Genomic DNA, 24,932 nt, shown 5'->3' with positions numbered 1-24,932 from the left:
TACAACACTACTTTTTACCTCTAACAACAGATTTAAGTTTCAACGTGTTAATACTTCGTTATATCAAATTCACGAAAAAACTCGACAAATGAAATAATTTATTTTATTTCTACATTATATAATTTAAAAAACAGGTCCATACGTGTAAAAGCAAAAATGATTCTAGGCAAATAAACATATTAACCGGATTTAATCCCTCAGTGTCTCTATCTAACGGCAAGAAGCAACATTATAATATGGAAGGAGAGGAAAAGGAAATTTATGTTTTTCTTCTTCTTTGACTATAGTGCAAAACCACAAAAAAAAAAAACTTTAGCAGATTCTATATATTTATCACATTATTAGATTATTATTTATTATAATTATATTTATTATTTATTTGAATAATAATGACATAGTTAGAACATAATTTGTTAATTGCCAACTGGTCTGGTTTTTTTTCTGGAGGAGGAAATGTCTAATTGTTATTAGATCATCAAGCTCCCCTTTTCCACTAATCCTCAAAACATTATTTTCATATAATTTTTTGAAGGCTATAATCGAATAAATGCAAGATTAAGGTGTGTCCCACAATAATGTCAGCGATGTTTTCAATTTGGTCACACTAAACATAATTGTGCCAGCTAGAAACTCCAAATAGTGGAGTATAAATCCGTACTAATCCAGAAGTAGGGAAATCATAATGAGTCAGTGCTTCAAATTAGAAACGACGATATGCTGCCAATGGAAGAAAAAGACCAGGATTTTAATAATGATAATAATTTGATGCACCCCTCAACTATAGATATATCGAAAGATGACCAAATCCATATTTATTCTAGTATCTTAGTTATATATGCTTATTACTGGACTCGTCACCGTTGTATTCTAGCTTTGAGAAATTTGAAACAAAATGTCAAACAAGATGATGATTCAGGTTTTCTCCTTTGCTAAACCAGGGAATAAAGCACGGAGATTGAAATCACACCTCGTTTTTTGCTGTGGGGAAACCTTCAATAAATAAATTTTGAATATTTGGCATGATTTGGAGACAAGCCAAGGAACAAAGATATACATGAAGATTATGTTCTTAGATGTTCAATAAAACAACATCTATAATGTAGAAAATAATTTATGGACATTATAAACCAATAATAATACATTCAAGACTCCTGTTTTAAAAATATGCTAATAATTTTTATAAATGCCCTCACAGAAAAAAATTTAGGTGAATAAAGATAATTTTTCACTCTGAATACAGATATGAAATGTTCATTTACTTGCTACAATTTCGTGTAGCAAATTATAATATTAAATACAATAATTTTTGGGTACTAAGGATCACTATGTTTCTTGCGTTTCCTATTTTCTTGGACATTAACATGGGGACCATAGCTTTTAACTATGAAATTAGACGTTTCTATGCTATTCATTCACTTAATTAAGAAATTATATTATAATTTTACTACGTGTTATTACTAGTCACATTGCACTTATGAAATAGGTACATTGTATATACTAGTCTTCTTCTATCCTCATTGATCGTGAAGAGAGCAAAATTGCCAAATTTTAATTTATTGGTATACAAGACATAAGAAGAAATAAATTCTTAAATTTTCGTAATCACCTCTTTTGGTTCCACATTATAGTCTTCCTCCCCAAGAATTACTTCCATATAAGCTAAGACGTTATGAAGGGCATCAACAATCCTAACTTTATTTGACCTCACAATATCCACAAACTTTGGCACTGGAAGCTTCTTACGGGTTTCATTAGAATAAAAAGTAAGCTATTGCTCTAAAAACAACCTTAATTGGAGATTTGACAAATTGTTGAGTCGATTGGAGTGAGTGAAATGAGTCTATTTGTTTATTTAATAATTATTTACTGCGTCTTGCTTCAGAAGATGGATAATTCGTATTTCACCTTTCGCAAGGTGTGTTTCAGGTACAAAAATTGATGGAACTATAATGTTTTTCGTTTGCTTCTTTTTAATAGCCATGGCATGTAGAACAGCAGGATTTGTTTTTCGATAGGTCGTCTTATAAATAATTATTCAAAAATGTAATGAGTCCACACTTGAATGCTAAGGTGTCTTATCCTTTCTACATATATCTTTCAGCATAACCTCCAAAGATTTCGGAGAGTCAGTTCCACTTCACCAGCTTACAATACAACATTAATCAGAGTAGGGGAAAAAGTCCTTACGCTGCAAGTCCAAGTAATGTCCAAGTCCTTGAATATTTTCATTAAGTCCTCAGATGTCATTCAAGCTCATTTCAAGTCCATAACTATAATATAGGGTCCATAGTGTTGAGGCTTTTCTTGAGTCCACAATATACTTGCTTCGGAGTCTAAGTCGAGTCGGAGGAGTTAATTAACTATGAATACCAAGTCAAGTTTGGAGTCTTTGATTGTGATATCGCCTTCAAAATATGGACTCGAGTAGATAGTTTGAGTCCAAGTTCCCACCTCTGTCAATAATTGACCATTGTATCTTAAATTATACATTTATTATTATAATAATAATTAATAAAGCATAAATATATAATTAAAAACTCCTCTTCTCTTTGGAGGGATATTCAAAAAATGAAAAATCAAAGAATAAAATAACTGTTTGTGTAGTGTGAAGTTTATTAGATCAAGACTGAACAAACTAGGGTTATTTTGAATGTTGATTAATATGACATATATTGGAAAATCGTGTAATTAGTCGGCCAACCTTCCAAAGGCATCAAGAGAATCTTCTCCGCATTTGGCTGGAACCGTAGATATCTCTGATGGGCTAGAATATATTCACTTATATCGGACAATACAATCTAGCATCTCGATCTTTCCAGATATCTCACAAAGTTACCTCAAATAGAGAGTATGTCTTCAGACTAAACTAAAGACGAAATGAGGCATCTGTAGAGAAATAACAAGGATTATATTTATTATTATTTCACTATAAAATCTCTCATTGGGTCTTTAGTTTTTGATTTTTGTCGATAGATTGTAGATATATCACCGAAAAATGTATTAATGATTGACGTATTTATTTCTATAATTGTTTGAAATCATTTTTCTTCATTTAATCATAGTTATGTATATGTATCATTGGTGAAATAATTATATTTCCCTTCTGTATTTGTTATTTTAGTACATCAATTTGAATTAATGGACTATATAAATTTAATAAAACGCTCACAAATTTATGATTTTTAAAAACTAATAGTTTTTTTAGGTATAAAAATCTATTTTTGTAGGTTTTACTAAATTATATTCTTGAGCATCTTTAAATTATTAGACTTCTTAGGTGAGGACACGGTTTTTCGTATCACATTATTCCATACCAACTTTAATATTAAATCCAGTGTATAATTAACTTTTTCATTTTGGTATAAGTATTGATATCATCTCTCTCTCTAAGTTATTTTAGATTGTGCATGGTAATGATTAATGACTAATGCTGGGTACAATGGCTGAAATATAAGTCTTTATTTATATGATAAACAAATATACTTTCTGTTAAGGTTTTATTCATTTTTATTATACTAAAGTAAATCTTAACTAATTTTATTTTGAATTGTTATAGCTATTAATACTTGAAAAAAAACAAAAACATTTACAACTCTTTCATTCGGGATGGAAGGATTAGTCTTGAGTGAACATAATTATATATATTACTTTTCCGAGTCAAAGTAATTCATAATTATGATTAAAAAATATCCTCTATTACACCTAAAATTATCGTTTCATTTGAAAAATTAACAGGGTTGTTTGATATTTTAGCAGGACTGCATAGAGTTTTAGTTCAAACACTGGTATGTTAGTAATATATTGAAACAAATCTGATTAAATAAAAATTGATTATATACTACAATCTTTAAACTTGACATGTGCATTAGGAAAATAGCTTTAGAAAAGTGTGTTAATATAAAATTTTATATCATTTTCTTTCTGGGTTTTTTTCCGACTTATACCTATGTATTTATTGGGTCGATGATACATTATATATATATTATATGACTCATGAAGTAATTTGTACTACAGTTTCCAGGCCACCGTGACGCCATAGGGAGGTATGGCCCCTCACCTCTTTACAATTTATATAGTAAAGACAATCTTTTTGAAAATAGCTAATAGTAATATTTAAATTTTAATCTGGCTCAGACATAGACAAAAAAATAATAATAATATTAAGTTCCTCATAACTCCCACGAGCCAACAATATAATATATTACAAAACAGTTTATATATTGTATCACCAATATTTTAATCCTTATATTAACTATAAATCCTGGAATCAATCAATGAATACTTAAACTTAGTTGTTAAGATATTATTGAATCAATTTATATTAATTTAGTGTTGGGTGGTGTACCTTTGTGCCGTGAGTATGTACCTTTATATTTGATCATTTCACTCAAAATATGAGCATGACCCTTGTTTGCAATTTAAGGTTATTTGAGAGTGTCGATTTTCTATCAATTGATTTAACAGTAGATAAAACAATACAAATATATCAATCCAATCTAAAAATGTCATTTTCAAATGGCTAGAGTGGTCACACATACAACCTTTGAAGACTGAAACATATTATTTTTCATTAATATACAACAGAAAACCAAATTAACAGATCATCCAAAAATGAGAAACCCTAGTCCACACTTTAAGATTATTAAATAAAATCTTGACTGTATTCTATTTTTATAATAGATACTTACTAAAACGAAAATTATTATCATCTATTTCGATTCGCTCTTTAAGAAGGTTATTCGATTGAAATTAAATTGTCCCCGATGATCAATATCCCATTCTAGAAATGGACTTTTTGAGTTTTTATAGGTTTAAAAATGACTGTGAAATAATAATTATAGTTACTAATATTAGTAAATGATATTCCAACTTTAAACCTCAAACTGTGAAGATATCCTTGTCTTACTCAATCCTCAAAGCTCGATTTCTCTGTAGATCAATCGGGCTCTTGTCTTTATCAACCATTAAAAAGGATGCTTTATTTAGGAAGGGTCTTGAAACTATGTTTTTCTTCCATTCGTTAGAATTCAAGATCAACACATTAATAGGAAGATGGTTAATTGTGATAAAGAAACGAGTTGGTTCACACATAGAATCCCAAAATGCGCATAAGATATAAAAACAAAAGATTGCAAGATAATTTAGTTCCGAGGCTCAGGGAAGGAAGCTCAAGTGAAGAGTCGAGGTGAACATAGCACAATCTATGATTGTGATAAATTAATGTAAATATATTATTTATCATGTTCACAAATCTATGTTGACTTTCATGGACGAAGTCCCCATCTTTATCTATAAGTCTCGTAGAATCCTCGATATAAATAAAGATTATAATATATTTTCATGGCATGGATTGTCTAGCCTGTTTACCTTTTTGTTACAAATTTCTGAAAGCTGGAACTCAAGGGATCAAATCCATTAACAAACTTATATAACTAAAAAGAAGTAGGATTTTCTTTATTATTATCATAGGCAAAAAATCTCAAGGTAAAAACCTCGCGAGGAAAAAACGGGAGAAGGCGAAGATGTCACAAAGCAAAAGCGTTACAAGGGGGACACGTTCAAGGCAAAAATGTTCAAATCCAATCCTCCTGACACTTTAGAGCAAGGTATTGAGTAGAACAAACTAAAAATGAAACCACGAATGGTGATAGTACAATAAAAGTAAATAAAAACCTTTTTAGCCCTTTACAAATAGGAAAATCTCCTTTAGATATATCGATGATAAATGTTTTATCGACAAGATTAAGAACTAATCCGAAAATAACTTTTTTAAGAAACACACCAAATGCCAAAATGAAGTGATTTAACCTCAAAAAAATAATAATAAGAAAAAAACATAGTTTTGATGTAGTTCAAGTTACCTTGGTTTCAATCTTCTCATTAAATGTAAACTCTTTAAGAAATCTCAAACAAAAATTATTGTATCCGGACGATTGAAATTCCTATTTAACACTGATATAATTGTATTGCTACATACGATGTATATCGGGGGAAAAAATTGTTTTACGGTATTATTATTCATCCTTGTAATTGTTTAATAGTGACTTTGTACATTCGATGGAAGAGTCATTACTCATTATATTTGTCAAAAATAAAATGTCCCTAAGTATAGAATTAGAGTACTAAGACGGAAAACATATAAATGCAATATGCTAATTTTTGGACACTCGTAATGACAGTTTAGAAATATAGGCTCGAATATTGATGATGATCCTGAATATTTTAGTTCCAAACTCTAGTCCAATATTTCAAGCAGACTTATTATAATTACAGGGGATTTTAATGTCAAGCTTAAATTAAGAAGGGATTCAAAAGTACGTACGGGGATTTTCCTTCCTATATCAACTAAAGCTCTTAACTCGATAATTGACTCCTTTGGTTTTTTCGACAAAAATATACACACACTTTATCCTTCTTAAGATAAACTTTCCTCCTGTATAGATCTTGTTCTATTCAAAGGTGTCTTAAAATAATCTTCGAAGTCATACAGGGTGATATAAACACATGATTTATGCAACTCAAGTAATATTGGTAAAAAGGCTAAGAATAGCTGCTGTAAAGAAAGGGGTAACACAATTCTTCATTTACGCATCTGTGTTGTAAATTTGATTAAAAATACATAATAAAATTATATAATACAATAATATTATTATGTATAATTCTTCTCTATGCACCACTGTTATTTAAATTATATAAGGCTTTACTCCCTATAACACAATTTCTCCACTCCAAAACTCATTATTGATTAAGAGGCAAATAATATTAATAAGAGTGTTCTCATCAATGAACAGTAATTTCTAGAGCCTGATTATTAATTATATTAAAAATCTGATTGTCCTACACTCGTGTACGATACATGAATAAAAACAACAATATTATTTTTCAACATGATTATATATTATCAGTGCCTTAATCCCGATTATACTGTTAGTTATTGACCCCCCTCGCTCTAAAAAGATTATAATAATAAAAAGTTGGAGGGATATTGATGCCTCTTCATTATTGTGCCGAAGTATACTACTATTGAAAATAGTATCGGGGAGAGAAAGGCAATACGCTTGGAAATCTGTAGATTATAAATTAAAAAACAAAAAGACTAATGAGATATTTTGGGGGATAAAAGTGCTTACGTTAGTGTATCATAACAGCTCGATATAACTCAATCTGCCTCATGTAGCTCACGGCAAGTTCTACAATGAACGTTCTAATAGATGATTAATATATTTTAAGGGGATTAGCGCGCACGCAGATCCCCACTATCAGAAATGATGCTATCCAGTTATCCACATTTGGGATAATGGAGGAGGTCAAGCCCACCTAAGTGCAATGGAAAGCCCTCACCCCTGAGGAACCGCCTTATTGATCACGGTTTACCTCCTAGCCAGGTAAGTATGCTTATCCACCAACATTTTTTCCAATATATTCCATACAACACTACTTTTTACTTCTAACAACAGATTTAAGTTTCAACGTGTTAATACTACTTTTTATGGTATTCATAAATAAACTCGTAAAATGAAATAATTTATGTAAAGTTCTGCATTATATAATTTAAAAGTCAGATCCATACCTGTACAGATAGACAGATTATAGGCAAGTAAACGTATTTACCAGATTTGATCCATCAGTGTCTCTATCTAACGGTCGGAAGACACATGATTATATGGAAGAGAAGAAGAGAAAAAAGGAGTTTCTCTTATTTTCTTTTTTTTTTTCTGTAAGAGCAAGTGACGCCGGAATCATTTCCCCCAATACATACATTTTTGTGCAATCTTTCCAGTTACTATTATCATATGTGTAATTCCTCATTGGACACAGATTTGAATTAGCGATATATTCTTGCCTCAGTTCTTCCTTTATAATATTATACGTAGTAGGATTTAAGTTTACTTATTTTCCAGCACTCTCAGGGATGCTCACAGCTTATCTATTAAAACGTCATGCCAGCTAAGTTGATCTCTTACAAAAACATTTTTTCAAATTTTCAATGTTACCCCGTCAATATTCGGGTTCTTTTTAATATTCCCATGGGACATAATACAATCATAGTGATGAAAATCCTGTGACCATATTAAAATAAAAGAAACTGAAAATCAACATGGCAACCATGACAATATGAGGGATGTTTTAGAGGAGATCAGATATTCCAAGGGAAGAGAAGGAAATAAACCAGGACATTGACAAGAATTACTCCGATGTCGATCTACTTTGGGTCCATTAATGACTTACAATTATAACTCAGCAAGAAATACTCAAGGTCTTTTATGAGCACACGCGAATATTCATACAGGTTTTGAATGTAATTGAATCTATACACGAAAGGATGCTCACTACCCAGTTATTAAATCTTATTGACGACTAGTGCTGTGTCGTTCGCTAACAATTTGTTCTTTTGAACAACTCTTTTAGTGAACGTACTGCACCGACTCAGTTGCATGCAGCATAAATGATTACTGATTCGTTCGTTGATACCGTAAGTTTCCGATATACATAATTTATCAGTCAACCTCATTGAAGTATTTCTATCCACTTTGACTTTTTGTTAAGCTATTATGAAATATGAATATATTAAAATATCACACGGTAGCTTGATACTTTGAGTGCACTCTAATTCCCGCACACCACCTACTCCAAAGTCACCAACTGAACTGTTTTAACAAATTGACTGATTCACCAGAGAAATGAATCACAATAGAACGAATCTTCAAAATAACTTTATAGATGAGATTATTCGTATTTCGTACATACAGGTAGCAGTTCAATTGAATCTACTCAAACTATTGAATGAAAAAATTCCACCATAGCCGTTTCCTTGAGTATCATGAATACCATCTAATATCTAAAAATACATCCCGGCCCACAGATATGTAGGTTATCCTTACTCATAGTCATTTATAACTAAAAATGAACGCTATGTTAATAATGGTTTAATTAGAGGACAAGTTAAAGATGTTATGTTTATTATTCATACGATCGGGAAGTTTTTGGATATATTGAATGTTGAACTGAAATGCGAACTTTTGCATCGAGTTATCTAGCGAACCTGAGTGTTTTATGGGATATTACAAGGGATCATTGATGCTCAGAGAAGCGGCTGTGAAAGAATCTAACCTGCCTTGGGCCCATCAGTTCACATGGCCAACATTTTTCTTCCTTCAAACATTTTTGTTGATATAATCAAATGTCCCTCACAGTTAAAATAAATCTGCAATTAAAAAAGAGAGCTCTTTTCCTTGTCAGTGACAAAATAGGCAAGGCATCAAATACTTATTTTCTCCTATTTAGGTCGTTTTTCAATTATTCTCATAATTTATAATGGCTTATAAAATTTAGTAGAGACGGATTAAGTGTTTAACTTTCAAAGACCATTTGATCATGCTGGAGACTGCATCCAAATTATGATTATCTATCCATGACGATGGCAATTAATGTGGTATTGTATTAATTTTAGTATTACACTATATGATTTTATACTAATGTTATAAAAGCTGTTTCAAATTTAGAACACAAGGGATTAATTAAATATGAGTGTGATTCAATCATCAACTTGTGATAATTTCTATAATCAACAAAGAAGCTCACCATTCTTAAAATCAATGCGAAAACATAGCTATTAACTGATATTATATTAATATGTATGATTTATAATGAAACTTATAGACGAAATTATAGGAAAAAATTAGACTTTACAACTTTACTTGGGATATTTATTTATTTATAAATAGAAACTCCATCGAAATTTATGAATTTAATGATCAAAGCTTATTAATTGGTTTTGCAACCTTACATTTATCTGATAAATTCTTTATTTTCCTATCAAACTTAATTTGGCTAAGTAGTGCATACTCCTTCTCTAGAGCGATCCCTGGATCATCCTTTTCAATAGGCAATTTTGGAACTAGCTTGGATGTGGATCAGGGGTGTCCAAAGGGGGTGGCTGGAGGGGCTGTAGCCTCCCCCGCCCCCTTAAAAAAAATTTAAGGAATTTCTGCTTTTTAATAAATAAAAAATATGTCATTCGGGAAAATTAGGCAGCACAGCAAAAGTTAATATTTGAAATTTTTTCCAAAAAAATTATTTTTGTATGAAAAGATGATTTTATGAAAAAAAATTCAAAAAATTTATTATTTCAAATTTAATTTTTGAAATTGTTTTGTGACTAGCTGTGGATTTTTGAAATGTAATTTTTGATTTTTGGTTTAGGGCTATATATATTTTAAAAAATTTTAAGAAAAAAATTTAATATTTGAAATTTTTTAAGAAAAAATATACATTTTTGTAAACAGGTGTGGGTTTCATAATTTTTTGTTGATGCCTTTGGACTTTTGAAATTTTTTGTAAACAACTCTGGACTTTTGAAAATATTTTTGTAAAAAGCTGTGGTTTTTTGATTTCTTTTTCAAAAAATTTAAGTTTTTGGATATTCCTGTGGGTACCCCTGATTTGTCCCATCGGAGCATGTCTTCAGCTTGAGAGGAAAAATAATTTCTGAACGAAGAAATTGTCTGAGTCCAACTAAAGTCAGCCAGTGTGTATTCATTAATACTAATTTGGATGGTATACAGTTCGATGCGAATGAATACCTTTATCCACAATATTTTTAAAATGTATATTTTTATTGGAGCAAGGGGAAGGGGGGCATCTTAAAACTGATTCAATTCACTAAAAGGAATCATAATTCCCACCACTAATTACAACTGCTAAGGAAAAGAAAATTCATTCTTGAGATTTCCAATTCCAAAAAAGTATGACCAGGTAAAAAATTCATTGGATTTACATCACTGGTAATATAATTCACTCTAATGAAAGAAGAAATCCTAACAAGAAAAAATTTATGATTTAGACAGGGGCAAAATAATACGAACGTAAAAAAAATATTATAGTATAAATAAAATAATTTATAATGTTAGTTTAAATGACAATCGACGTGCAATTTTTGAATGTTAAGACTAGTGATGTGCCACGAGCAAAGCTCGTAAATTGCTACTCGAGTTTTAGGAAGTAAATAAAAACAACACAAAAACTGGAACAGTAGTCATAAAAAACCGAATGTTACTCGAAACTTATCAAAAACTCGGAACCCATCAAAACCTCAGAACTCGTCAAAACTTGGGGCTCCTAGACTGACTTCTTTTTCTCTTGTGAAATTTAATATTTATGCTTTTCCAGAGGAAACTCTATGTAGAAACATATTGACTTTTTTCCCCCTCAGACCAATAGATAAACGACAAACTTGGCTGAATTAAAGGTTTAAACCAAGTAGCGAAACGTGGTTGTTAGCCTGAGAAAATAGTATTGTCAGTTTTTTTCATATTTTTTTGCTAGATGTCGCTTTTCATATAAATTCATTTATTTATTTATACTGAAGAGGGTAACACGTATTTTTTGTTTATCAATATCTTATATTATATCAAATTCTAGTCTAAAAAAAAATTAGTTAATTATATTATTACAATTATTGTCAAAAATAAGGAGACCGGTAGTTAATTAAATTAAATCGGAACTTCACATAAGTGGCAGCATATATCATGATGATCAGTTATTAATAATAACTGATCATCATGATAAATGCTACTTATTACGCACTCTGCTCCTGTTATGTTTTGTCTTTGATATACTTTTAGCTCATGACGTAGGGATTTGTTTTAAATAGATAGTAATGTACCTTTTGTTTTACGTGTTGATATATTTTAATAGTTATGTCTATGTACATCCTTTTTAAGTGTAATCTCTTATAGAATATATATTTAGTGTATGATTGTACCCCCAATAAAAAGGTATTCTTATTGGCTTTACTCCGGTCCGTTACGTCCGTCTGTTGGTGTTCGTAGAACACCACAGCTCCCAAGTAAGCTAGCTTAAACTCATGTGTCTTGGTTAAGGAGGGGTACATGCAGAACAAGTTGCTAAAGTGTCAAAGCCGACCTTTCTCGGAAGACTCCCATACATTCATCATATCACCTCACATAATCTATTACTAAAATAACTAAGCTATAGTTAATAGTTATTTATTAAGACTATAATTATGATATAATTCGTTTGGCATATTTGAGATTCAAGTTTAAACATAATCTCCATTCCTCTAGCACTTGCAGCATTTTGGTACTAGATTATTATCTTCGAAACTATCATTATCTTTTTTTTTTAAATAGTGGTTACTTCTTCAAAGTTGATTTATTGGTTAAAATTTTAATATGTATTGTATTCGATAAATAATTTTTCTTAAGGGGAACAATTAATTTCTTGTGTTGAGAAATTGGGCATTAAGAATTTTAATGGTAATTCTAACGGTCCTTTTTATCTTTTCAAATCAGTACTTGAACTTGAAGATTGTGAAATTCTATAAATAAACATTTTTTTCCATTTTAAAGTTAAATACACTTTTGAATTGTACATTTATTATTTTTTTAGGTTTATTTATATAGATTATTTTTTAATTTGTGAAAATGTATCCTCTTTGAAATAGTAGATATTAATACTTAATAGGAAAATGATTAATAATATAGTCACAATTTTTTATTTTTAAATAAATTCATATACAAATGTACAAAGTACTATGTACATTTAAATTTTTTGACTTCAATTTTCCCACTTTAAGGATGAATATGTAAAAAATAATGATTAGCCATCTAAATACTTTTATTTTTCTACATATTATCATATGTATTCATTGCAATCAGCATCAGTGCCACTAAAAATATATCAGTTGTAAGTTGTAACTAAACTAAAGTAAATGTTGATGTGTAGACTATATAAACTGTTGAGTTAGGCTTATGAATACCATTCAAATCATTTTAACTATTTTTTAAGCTTAGAAAATAAATAACAAAAACAATTTTTAAATTACAAGTTTCAATAATTCTTTTAAAAATATGATTTTTTTTGTTTGACGAGTTTTTTTTAGCAAGTGTTAGGCTGAGTATTCAAGCGAATAACGAGTAAAGATTGTAATTCCTCGTGTGTCTTTTTAGAAACTCGAAAATACTAATGCAGCAAAATTCAGCTCGCGGCACATTATTAGTTAAGACCATGAAAACAGAAATACATTGAAACAAGAAAGGTATTTATATTTTCAGTTCGGCATATATAGGAAGCAAAGACAGATTTTGTAATTTGTTCAACAGAGGTAGGACTCAAAAATTTTAAAAGCCGTTTTCACGTCTCTATATTTTTATTTTGTGCCATTTTTATGGCAAACTTTTGAAGCAAAAGTTTGTAATTCCACAATTTTCCACACTTTTTATTCAATATTTCTCCCTCCATTCTGAATGATCGCTTCAATACGGGGAATAACTCAAGCACTGCTGTTCTTGATGAAGTTCGAGTTCCACTTCTACGTGATCACGCACTTCAGGGCATCGATATTCGGGTGAGAAAACTTGTTCATCTTGCCCTCCTCTTTTCCAAAAATTTTAACTACAAATTAAAAAAAAAAAGTTATATGTCAAATTTGGCATTAATAAAATTTGTCAAAAGAGCCAAACGCCTCCAAAAATTATAGTCACGGCTCTGCCCCTTCCACCAAATAAAATTATGTGTAAGCCCCCTAATGACACCGACATTATATAATCCCCCCCCCCACTTGCAAATGCATTCTGGTGATGATTCCTGACACCTACCGATTTTCAAATGAGAAAAATATTTAGTAGGACCAATCTAGACCGAATTATCCTATGGGATCGGTCCAGATCAAAAGTTATGTTTTACAAAAATTATAACAGTTTAGGATCACTAATGGGGTGAGGGATTAGAAGGAATGGTTCCATTGGAATCAAATTGAGTAATGGTTTAAAAAGGCTAGGGACAGCTGTTCTATAGAAGAATTATTCCTTTATCAGGGTCGTAAATTTAGTTTAAAATGCATTGTAAAATACACATACAGGGTAGGAATTTAAAATCCAGAACAAGTTTATGTTGACCTCAATATCTGGGCAATCCTCAGATCTATGTAAATAAAAGTGTCTTCATCAGATTCAACTGACCAAAATATATAAAATAAAATACAAAATCCTTCACGATTATGAATGCAGTTAGGCTATTGTTGTGTGCCTTAGACCTGGGCTTGACATATCGAGTCTGCTCAAATCAATTGTTTGCGATCCAAATCATTCAAGGAGTTTGATGAGTCCGGACCACCTGCAAGGAAGACTCATGATTGTTTTGAGAGAAAATAAACGTACTTCAGACTTAATTAAGCAAAAGATAAAGGAGCTCGCCGGATCGGAACCCCTTGGACTACACTATGTGGGGCGTCTTGGAGAGAGAGAGTCCAATAAATGTGCTCATAACACTATTGAATCCTTGTAGATTTACATTCTCGAGGTACTAGACAAGGAGTTCCACGTCAAGGCCTGTGCCAAGGTGGAGATTGTGCTGAAGCTGGAGGTGTTTAGTTTGAGTGATTGGCTTCACTTCATCTATGAGCAAAAGATTTGTGAATTAATTTTGGGAAATGTATTGTAATATATGAATATTATCCTGAAGTTTTCCGTATTTATAATCTCCACCTTGTTTATACAGTATTTATATTATATAATAGTCTTCATACATTAATGTTATTAAAAAAATAAGTGGGTTTCATTTAAAATACAATTAATACATTTTCAGCACTCCCTTAATCACTTACAGGCAGCTGCTATTCTTATTAAGGAATAGTATTCTTTATAAGAACTTCCTTAATTAACTATAATTTCCCTACTCTGATTTTACTTTGATTCGTGTACGATACACATCTTGTTTATATACAAGAAAAAAATATATGAACATGATGTATTTTATTGTCACTTATATTTGACACATCTGCATTTTTTAACTATTTATATATCCAGTTTCTATAATGTCACGTTTGTATGCACGGATTAGATAATTATTATGAACTCGAAATTATTCATTCTGCGTAAATATGTTCACGTCAAGTAGTTTAATGAATATCCAGAAGTATGATAATTGCATTTTAAGGGGATTAGCGCGCACGCAGATCCCCACTATCAGAAATGATGCTATCCAGTTATCCACATTTGGGATAATGGAGGAGGTCAAGCCCACCTAAGTGCAATGGAAAGCCCTCACCCCTGAGGAACCGCCTTATTGATCACGGTTCACCTCCTAGCCAGGTAAGTATGCTTATACACTAACATTTTTTCCAATATATTCCATACAACACTACTTTTTACCTCTAACAACAGATTTAAGTTTCAACGTGTTAATACTTAGTTTTTTCAAATTTACGAATAAACTGGTAAAATCAAATTATTTATGTAATGTTCTACATTATATAATTTAAAAGTGAGGTCCATGCTTGTACAAATTAATGGATTACAAGCAAAAAAACGTATTAACTGGTTTTGATCCATCAGTGTCTCCATCTAACGGCCAGAAGAGACATGAGAATATGGAAGGAGAGAAAAAAGGAAAGAAGAAAATTCTCTTTTTCTCTTTTTCTATAGAAGCCATGATGATTCATCATTGATGAACAAAAAAACATAAGTTGATAGCACCATTAAACTTGTTCAAGGATGTTATTTTATTGCATTACATTATATTAAGAGTCAAAATTAATAATTGATTTATAGAATATTGTTGATACTTTCGTAAATTAAAATTACATATATATAAAGCTTCTGATTGAGAGTACGCCTACTACAACATTTAGTATCCAGCGTATAATATTAAAATCGATAAAGTATATATACTTATATTCATAAAAGTTGAAGTGAACTAAAATTAACATGATATTATAAAATATTACATGATACATGATATTGATATTTTATCTTTATGATTGCGTAACTAGACAATTAATCAATAAACTACAACTATACGAACAATCACTTTGACACTAATTATGCCATTCAAATGTTTTAAAATATAATGGATCAACCCTTGTCAATCTAATACTACAAAACAAAATATACTTTTTGAGTACTTTGAAGGGGTACCATTTCAAAAGAAGCCACTTCCTTTGAGTTATTCTATCTAAAATAGTTTTTTATAACTATCTATACTTAGTGTGTCAGTCTGTAATGGATTGTTCTTGACTCTAGTCCAATCCAGTCTTAGGATTGGTTCTTAAGACTGTCTGCAAAAGAAATAATTAAAAAATAAAGTTGATAAACATCATCAAGGACCAACATTTTTATGTTTTAGGACTGAACTAGACGGAACTGCAGTCTTCAGCCCTATGTACGGACTGACACAACACTATCTAAACGTATGTCTATCGTATTCATATCTAGCTGAAAACATATTCCAGGGGAAGGCCAGTATCAACCATCATGGTAAAAAACATAGACAAACTTCGGGAATATATTCTAATTTGCGCGTGCTAGTGAATATGCCTCCGCGTGCCATAGGTTGCTGATCCCTCCATATACCACTAAATTCAATGAAAGGCAAATTTATTACATTATATATAGATAGATTGAAACAGCCCTCAACACATGATTGATGTAATTTTTAAAGTTGGAAAAGAGTCTCAATTAATGTTTTCTGCTATAAAATTTAATAAATAGTTCCTCTATTGAAAACATTTAATAAAATAGACCATATATAGACAAGTATATTTATTTATATATAAAGATATAATGAGAGATATTGTTCTATTAATATAACTATTAATTAATTATTATTTAAAAAAAAATACAATTAATTAAATCCTCAATAATAATTATCACAAAAAGAAGGAGAGATTGTAACGATTCACCAATAGATCCATATATAGGAAACAAATGCTCCATGAACTACTATATATTTTTTTCTTCAAAATGTATGAGCTATCAATCCCTATCGTTTTTGGGGTACATTGTTCCATAGTCTGGTGGGGGAGGCGGAGCAGAAGGTACTAGAGTGGGATATATAGTAATGGGTTGATTATCAATCATATTTATTGAGGTTTCATTCTCTATGACAGAGGGATTGCTTCCAGATCCTTCAGACGGCATTAGGATTCCATGGTGGTGATGAATTGTTTTTTGTACGGGTATGGATATTGGCCTAGGATATATACGATGAATTGCTTGAAAAAATAAATAGTGTTAGTATATATTATGTGAGTTATAAATATGGGAAGATATTTATTTATCTATCTATATATATATAAAATATGTGTACTTGCAATATTTTTAAAATACGTGATTTGAATATTTATCGGAAATCAAAATATACATTAAAAAAATCAGGTATACTGCAGAAGAAATTTGATACTGATGTAGAGAAGTGAGCTAATTAAATCCTTTCTACTTGGATATCAAAGAGCTTAGGGAATTACTTTCGGCTTGGAAAGTTAAATTAATTAGATTTGAAATTAAAATCACAAGGAAAAATCAATTTTTTTAGTCATTGCTAGTTACAAATTGTATAATCAATAATGAGATTATGTCTACTCCTTCTCATATTTTATGACATGAAATAATTATATAAGTATATTATACCATGTATAGTTGTTATTTGATACAGATATTTTAGATATTAGCAATGATTAATGAATATAATTAAATTGAAAGCAGGGCTCAAAGTTAAAACAAATTTACTGAATTTGATATTTTTAATTATCTACTTTTAGATATTAGCTAGTGTAGGGACAAAGTCATTATATTCTATGTTCCTTTTCATGTAGGTTCCAAAGTCTTGGTATTGAGTATCGAGTAGAGTCTCAAATATTTTCTCTAAAGGTCAATTCCATAAATATTTTTATCAGATCTGTTTCAAGTCTACAGATTTTTTGATTTGAGTCATAAATATATTCTGGAATATAGTATAAATAAGTTAAATTACATCAAAAGTAATGCTCACAAACATTTGTTGCACTCAATTGTTAAGTAGTTCATATCCTTAATATTTTGTTATTTATTTGGATTTGAATGGAGTTTTCCGCTCTAAAATCAATCTTTATCGGTTTATAGGGGAAGGGGGGAGGTTAATATTTGAATTATTGAAAAAAATTACCTATTTTGTGTATTATTTTTTAATTTAATAAATTAATTTTAGATCTGACTCTATGATTCAATAAAATAATTTAGGATTTTGGTCTAATAAAATTTTTATTTATAAGTATAATTCCAAAATATAAATAAAACACTTACGACAAAAATGACAAATGGATGATCCCCGAGCCCCAAAGCATTTACCACAACAACAACAAAAACAGCAGAAGCAGCATCCAGTCAGCAAAACAATTCCCAGCAAAAGTAGAATAACCCCAAACAGAATAAACACTTCCATTGGAGCATTACAAAGAGACACATGACAACTCATTTGATCACGGCCGGTGGAACATCCATAGGAAGGCCCCATAATGGAGCAGCCTTCTCCACGTCGAACATCACAAAACGTCACTGGATCCGGGAAGGAGGAAGTATAACACTGTAAGAATGGTTAAGTAATTTATTAATTATTATCGTATTGTAATTTTTTTTTGTCGCATTTGAACATTTATATAAATAATTTTGTTTAATCAATGCTTTGCTTACCACTAGGCTGGAAGCTATGCTATTCCAAATCTCTGACATGCTTCTCCGTTTACTATTTGAGGAGAATAATAAATAATGAAGATTTAATAAGGTGTATTTTGCGTTTCCTTTAAATAATATTCTCTCTAACATATAAGAGAAATAACTTAAGTAGTGATAGATTTGAATTTAATCATTGTATTGTATTATAAAAGAATAAATGAGTCACTTCTAATTGATTTACTAATAAATAATTTTAATTAAACTTTAAAGGGAAAAAATAAAGAATGCTGAGTAAGGAAGTTTGCACGCCAATGTAACTTTTTCGATACTTCAAATAAATATTCGATCAAGATGCATGAATATAATTTGATGTAGATAGACAGTAATACCTGTCTAGGAAAGTCATGGAGAAGGAAATTATTTATATGATATAAAAAAGAGCAAGAAAGCATCGGAGAGTAACTTACTTCTCTGATAATATGATTCAAAAAGTAGTCCGAAAAATTAATTCAATGTTTTATTACTACTGTTATAATTATTCTTTTTGTTCTCGTTTCGTGTTTCTACTTCGGACCTACTACCTTCACTGTGCCGTGTTCCTAAAAATGTAAAAAGCAACCTTCAAAATTTGACGAATATCTTTCTTCACTTTTTTTTATAGTGCCTATATTACATTTCACAATTGTAAATCCCTGAGAGTGCCTTCATGCAGACAGATTACTTACATGTACATCCAGTTTACTTTCTGCTCTCATACAGTGAAACAAAAGCCTGGTGTTTTGAACACTTCTTTTAATAAATCATTTTTTTTGGATTTAATTAATTGAGTTGCTTTGAATTAATGAACTTCTTTTCTACAAATAAGAATAATGTATGGATTGAAAAATGTACATAATATGTAACTAAAGATCTTAATTATAGTTGTTTTTTTGAAGAAAAAACAATTATTTATATGTAAAAACAAAAATAAAATGAGGAAAATAGGCTAATTACTTTTGAATTATAATTATGTATATAGCCGCAAGTTCTATAAAGTGCCAAATAATATGTTGTTTGAAATTTAAGTCACGCTACATTTAGTCATTTGAAAACCACGCAACCTTGTTCCATACAAAAAATTTTGGTCTCTAATATAATTAGTGTTGTAGAATCGGTCTTATAAATCGACTGCAGTTCTATCAGTCCATTGCTCCGGAGGGTTCACAGGGGGTGGGCTGGAGGGGCTGTAGCCACCTCCACATTAAGGAATTTTTGCTTTTTACTAGAAAATTTAATATTTGGAATTTAATTTAATCTTTTATAAAAAATAATTTTTTGTAAATATCTATGGATTTTGAAGTTTTTCTCACAAAAATATTTGAAATTTAATTTTGAAAATTTTCTTTGAAAAAAAATTAGTTTATTTGTGAACAGCTGTGGGTTTTTTTTCCAAGGACATTTATTTGCTGTGAGTAACTATGGTTTTTTGAAATTTTTTCTCAAAAAAAATTAGACTTTGTGTAAACAGCTGTGGATTTTTCTTTATAAAAATTTTAAAATTTTCTACCAAAATTTTTAATTTTTTGTGAATAGCTGTGGATTTTTGAAATTTCTTTCTGAAAATTTCAATTCTGCGTATGCCACTGGTTCTTATTAATTTTGTTAGTCCTAGGACCGGTCCTAATAAATCTTTTAAAGTAACTGCAATAGCTGAAATTACTTAGTTTAAAACTATATCAATTCAGCTATTGAAGTTTTATTCCTAACCTCTTTTAAAAAGAAGTGATACCTGAAGTTTAAAGTTGGTGCTGTGGTATTAGAGGTTACAGTACTTAGGAATTATACATTCTATACAGTTATTATTCATTTATATATTAATATTTTCTTCAATCCTCGCTAAGACTAAAAATAATCATAATAATAAATAAATAGGACCATAGGACTGAAGAATAATTTATTAGTCGTTAGGACTTATGAATGCTGAAAAATACCGGCCCGATTTGAAAAAAAGATTCTGAAAGTCTGATTAGTAATGCAATCATAGGACCGATCTGTGTAGTCTTGTATTACTTAATACTAACTAACTTTATTCTATAATTTACACGTGTACATACATTTGAGACGCCGATAAACAAACAACAAAAGCATAAACAGACATAAATAAATACATACATAATACATAATGAGACTAATAAACACGACATATTCCACATCTCCCTTTCTATGAATGAATTCAACCTTAAACAAAAGCATTATAGATCGCTGGGGGCTTAAACACCCTTCCCGACTTAGTAACAATTTCTTTTTGAACTGCTGTACCTAGATCTTTTGCGTCCTGATTAATTTCTTTAGATTTAGAATTTTCTAGGTGAGGAGATGGCATCCTATTTAAATGGGCCCGATTTCTTCCATACGAGCCAGTATCCGTTTCAATGAAATAGGAACGTGGTGTTGAATTTCCTATAACAATCCCAGACTGTCTTCTATCTGGTATTACAACTTCATCTCCTTTCTGAAGAGTAATCATAGGTTTTGCTGCGTGTCTTCGATCAAAATTAATCTTTTGTGCCGTCTTTTTATTTTCCTCCAACTGATGAAGAGCCTGGCTAGGTATTAATATTGGAGATAACTGGCATGCAGCTACAGGAACTTTTGTGGTTAACTTTCTTCCCATCATTAACTCAGATGGAGAATATTCATTGGAGAGAGGAGTAGCTCTATAATTTAATAAAACTAAATAAAGGCCCTTGCTGCCTGATAACAGTCTTTTAACAGTTTGGACTGCTCTCTCTGCTTCTCCATTTCCTGATTAATGTCCAGGACTGCTTGTAAGATGACGGAAACCATATTCATTTGTAAATAGTTTCAACTCTCTTGATGTATAATAACTGGCGTTATCAGACCTCACTAGATCTGGGATTCCCAATCTAGAAAATACCCGTTTCATCCTATCAATGACTTCCTTTGATGTTGTCGTTTGTAAACTAGCCACCTCAATCCATCTTGAATAATAGTCCACAAGAACAATGTACTGTTTCCCATTTACTTCATAAACATCCGTAGCGATATATTACCACGGCCTTTGAGGAAGCTTTGTTGGCATTAACGGCTCCGGATGATTTTTCTTGTTGGCTTGACATATCCGGCAATTTTCAATAAGTTCTTCAATATTTTTCATTAATCCTGGCCACCATATCGTGTTCCGAGCCAAAGCTTTACATTGGACAATACCTTGATGCCCTTCATATATTCTATCTAACACATCCAATTTCATTGTTGAAGGAATCACTACCCTAGTTCCCATCATTAACAACCCTCCTACAACTGTCATTTCTGCTCGATAAGCGTAATATTGTCCAACAAGTCCTTTAACCAGATGTTTATCAGGCCATCCTTCTGATGCATAGATCATAATTTGTCTACAAACTTCCTCTTCTTGCTGATGATGTATAATTTCTTTTAACTTGCTATTGGTGATAGGTAATTCCTCTAATATATGATTTGCATATAATTCCAATTCTTCATAAAAAGTTTATTCTTCCTTGTTATCCATTGGAGATCGTGAAAGTGTATCAGCCGTATTCAAATTTTTACCCAGCACATGTATTGGCGTAAAAGAATATCGCATTAGCTTCATCCTCAATCTTTGAATCCTTACTGGAAGTTGATCTAAATCCTTCGTCGACAATAACGGAATCAACGGTTTATGATCAGTTTCTAATAAAATGTCTTTACCAAGAATGTAATCCGAAAATCTGTCACGCGCAAAAGTTGACGCTAGAGCTTCTTTTTCGATTTGAGCATATCTTCGCTCGGCTTCTGAGATACTTTTGGAAGCGTACACCACTGGCGCCCATCTATCATCGTGCTTTTGCATGAAGACTCCTCCCAATCCATAAGAAGAAGCGTCCGCTGATACTTTCATTTCTAACGACGAGTCGTATATTTTCAATACTGGCTTACTAGTGAGACTCTTCTTTATATCCTCCAACGCCTTCCCCTGCTCCGGACCCCAATACCATCCATTAGTAGATTTCAGAAGTTCACGTATGGGTTGTGTCCTGGTTGCTAAGTCTGGCAAGAATTTCCTGAGCTGATTGACAGTTCCCATCAACCCTCTAACCTCACTAACACTTTCTGGAGTTCTCATCTTCATGATCGCCTCAACTTTCTGTTTTGAGCTTTCCACACCATTTGCTCCAACAATTTGACCCAAGAAATCTATTTGGCTTTGAGCGAATCGACACTTTCCCTTATTTAAAGTAACTCCAGATCTTTCAACTTCCTTAAGGGTTGAACAAGTCGTTCATCGTGCTCCTCTTTTCTCCTCCCGAACACAACAATGTCATCCATAAGACAAACTGCTCTTTGTTGACTTCCCAAAATCCTATAGATTTCACTCTGAAACTTCTCCGGGCCTGATTTAATTCCAAAGGGTATCCTTTTGTACTGGAACCTCCCGAACGGCGTTATAAAAGTAGTAAGCTTTCTGGATTCTTCCTCCAAACACACTTGATGAAATCCTGCGTTGCCATCCAATTTTGAAAAAAAAACTTGGCTCCCCCCATTAAAGAAATATTATTATCCACTGTAGGAAGCATAAGTCCTTCCCTTTTCACTGCTAAATTCAATTTGGTTAGATCTACACAAATTCTAACTCTGTCCTTTCCTTTCAGAACCACTACCATAGGAGAATACCAGTCCGATGGCTCCACACACGCCTCAATAACATCTTATTTTACGAGCTTTTCCAATTCTTATTTTACTAGAGGTAGAAGTGGAGTTGATATCCTCATTGGAGTCATGACACTGTAAGGCTCCACATTCGATTCAATTTTGATTTTGTATTCACCTTCCAACCTACCAAGTTCATGAAACATAGATTTGAATTCCGGAGAATTAATCGGATCCGTTGTTACTTGCTGGATATACTTGACCACTCCTAAGGCACTACTGGCCTCTTTTCCAAGTAATAGAGAACCAGAAGAAAGAATATATAGTTCTTCCCGAATCTTCCTGTCTCTTTTCTTAATCTCTCCTATGAACACATCAATCACAGGTAACTTTTTATGATCCGGTCCATTCAGTAATTTCGTAGGCTTTCTTAATATATATTTATTGAAATGAGTCTCATAAACGCTTTTGGTTGCCACTGTTACATCGGTCCAGGTATCTATATTGAAATAAAGGCGTTTACCTCCCACTTACACTTCAGTCCTCCAAGCCCTATTACTATTCTGGGTTGCTATTGGTTTATCTTCAACTCTTCCTATGAAATAGTCTGTTAAACCAGGTAATTCCTCCACAACCTCATGAACCATCCTTTGCTGATTTCTGCACACTTTACCCCAGTGCCCAGTTCCCTTGCATTTACTGCTATTTGCTGGACATTTGTCTCTCGGGTGTACCTCTTTTCCACACTACTGGGAATTTTTTTTATTGATCCTTGAGGTTTGAAGTTCTGGTGCTTCCCTTTATCCTGATGTCTTTTGTCTTTCCTAAATCTTCGGGTTCCAATCGCCTGAACTTGAACCTTTGACTCATTTTTAATCTCAAGAGCCCATCTCCTTGAACATTCTTCCGCTCTGCATTTATGCACGACCTTTTCCATTGTAAGATCACCATCCCTTAAGAGCCTTGATCTCACCTTGTCGCTATTTATTCCAAGTACAATTTTATCTTTGATAAACTCGTCCCTCATATCTCCATAAGAACATGTATTCACAAGGGTGAAACTTGGCTAGAAAATTATCGAAATTTTCTCCCTCCTCCTGTATTCATCGATTGAATTTATATCTCTCATACATTACATTCGTCTTTGGAGTGCATAATTTTTGAAATTTTAATAGAATAGTCTCCGGGTTGTTCTTGTCCTCCTCTGGGACATATCCTGCCTCTCCTTCCGTTCCTGCCTCGGGTGCCCACACAAATCCATTATAAATCCGAAGAGCCTCCTCACCTACTAGGTTTAAGAGGAAAGCACTTTTTCTTTCTTTGGACCCCTTGTCCAATCCTGCGGCAACCACATAAATCATGTATAGCTGGCGAACCATCTTGAAATTCTCGCTAGTACTGCCAGAGAGATCCAATGGCTTCGGAGGAGGTAGACTACTACTATTTGAAAACATATTCTGTACCGGAACAATTCCAATGTATCCTTAATTCGCAAATTTTTTCGTTTTACTCCTGACACTATGTGTAGTCTTGTATTACTTAATACTAACTAACTTTATTCTATAATTTACACGTGTACTACATACATTTGAGACGCCGATAAACAAACAACAAAAGCATAAACAGACATAAATAAATACATCCATAAAACATAATACATAATGAGACTAATAAACACGACATACTCCCACGATCCAACACAAATAATCAGTGATTTCTAAAACATGTCTAACCGGTATGTAAAAATGAAACAAAAATGATCATGGTAAGCCTGACAATTTGAAAAATGTTTGGGAGAAGAACAGATTACTTAAGATGACGTTGTATTAT

At 31.6% G+C, this 24,932-nt stretch overlaps 1 protein-coding gene, 1 long non-coding RNA gene and 2 other non-coding genes across 5 annotated transcripts; 1 reads left to right on the top strand and 3 right to left on the bottom strand.

The window, feature by feature from the left end:
• Nucleotides 1-7,228: 7,228 nt before the first annotated feature.
• LOC121117030 (U1 spliceosomal RNA) lies at nt 7,229-7,393 on the bottom strand. The gene has a single exon (XR_005864023.1). It is a non-coding gene; the product is annotated as a U1 spliceosomal RNA (small nuclear RNA).
• Nucleotides 7,394-14,956: 7,563 nt separating this feature from the next.
• LOC121117042 (U1 spliceosomal RNA) lies at nt 14,957-15,121 on the bottom strand. The gene has a single exon (XR_005864033.1). It is a non-coding gene; the product is annotated as a U1 spliceosomal RNA (small nuclear RNA).
• Nucleotides 15,122-16,547: 1,426 nt separating this feature from the next.
• Nucleotides 16,548-19,197, bottom strand: LOC121116078 (uncharacterized). 2 transcript variants are annotated; one of them, XM_040710294.2, is made up of 4 exons: nt 19,175-19,197; nt 18,468-18,519; nt 18,081-18,360; nt 16,548-17,014 (listed from the first exon to the last, which is right to left on the bottom strand). In XM_040710294.2, the coding sequence occupies exons 1-4, from the start codon at nt 19,180-19,182 to the stop codon at nt 16,776-16,778; spliced, it is 579 nt and encodes a 192-aa protein (XP_040566228.1). In that variant the 5' UTR covers nt 19,183-19,197; the 3' UTR covers nt 16,548-16,775. The 2 variants fall into 2 exon arrangements, with proteins under 2 accessions (XP_040566228.1, XP_040566229.1); XM_040710295.2 differs by lacking the exon at nt 19,175-19,197 and adding an exon at nt 18,917-19,064.
• On the top strand, nt 18,222-18,681 carry LOC121116079 (uncharacterized). The gene is made up of 2 exons (XR_005863759.2): nt 18,222-18,362; nt 18,474-18,681. It is a non-coding gene; the product is annotated as an uncharacterized lncRNA (long non-coding RNA).
• Nucleotides 19,198-24,932: the final 5,735 nt, after the last annotated feature.

This window comes from Lepeophtheirus salmonis, chromosome 4 (assembly GCF_016086655.4).
Source record: "Lepeophtheirus salmonis chromosome 4, UVic_Lsal_1.4, whole genome shotgun sequence".
Taxonomy (NCBI): domain Eukaryota; kingdom Metazoa; phylum Arthropoda; class Copepoda; order Siphonostomatoida; family Caligidae; genus Lepeophtheirus; species Lepeophtheirus salmonis.
This window is presented reverse-complemented; position numbering and strand designations above follow the sequence as displayed.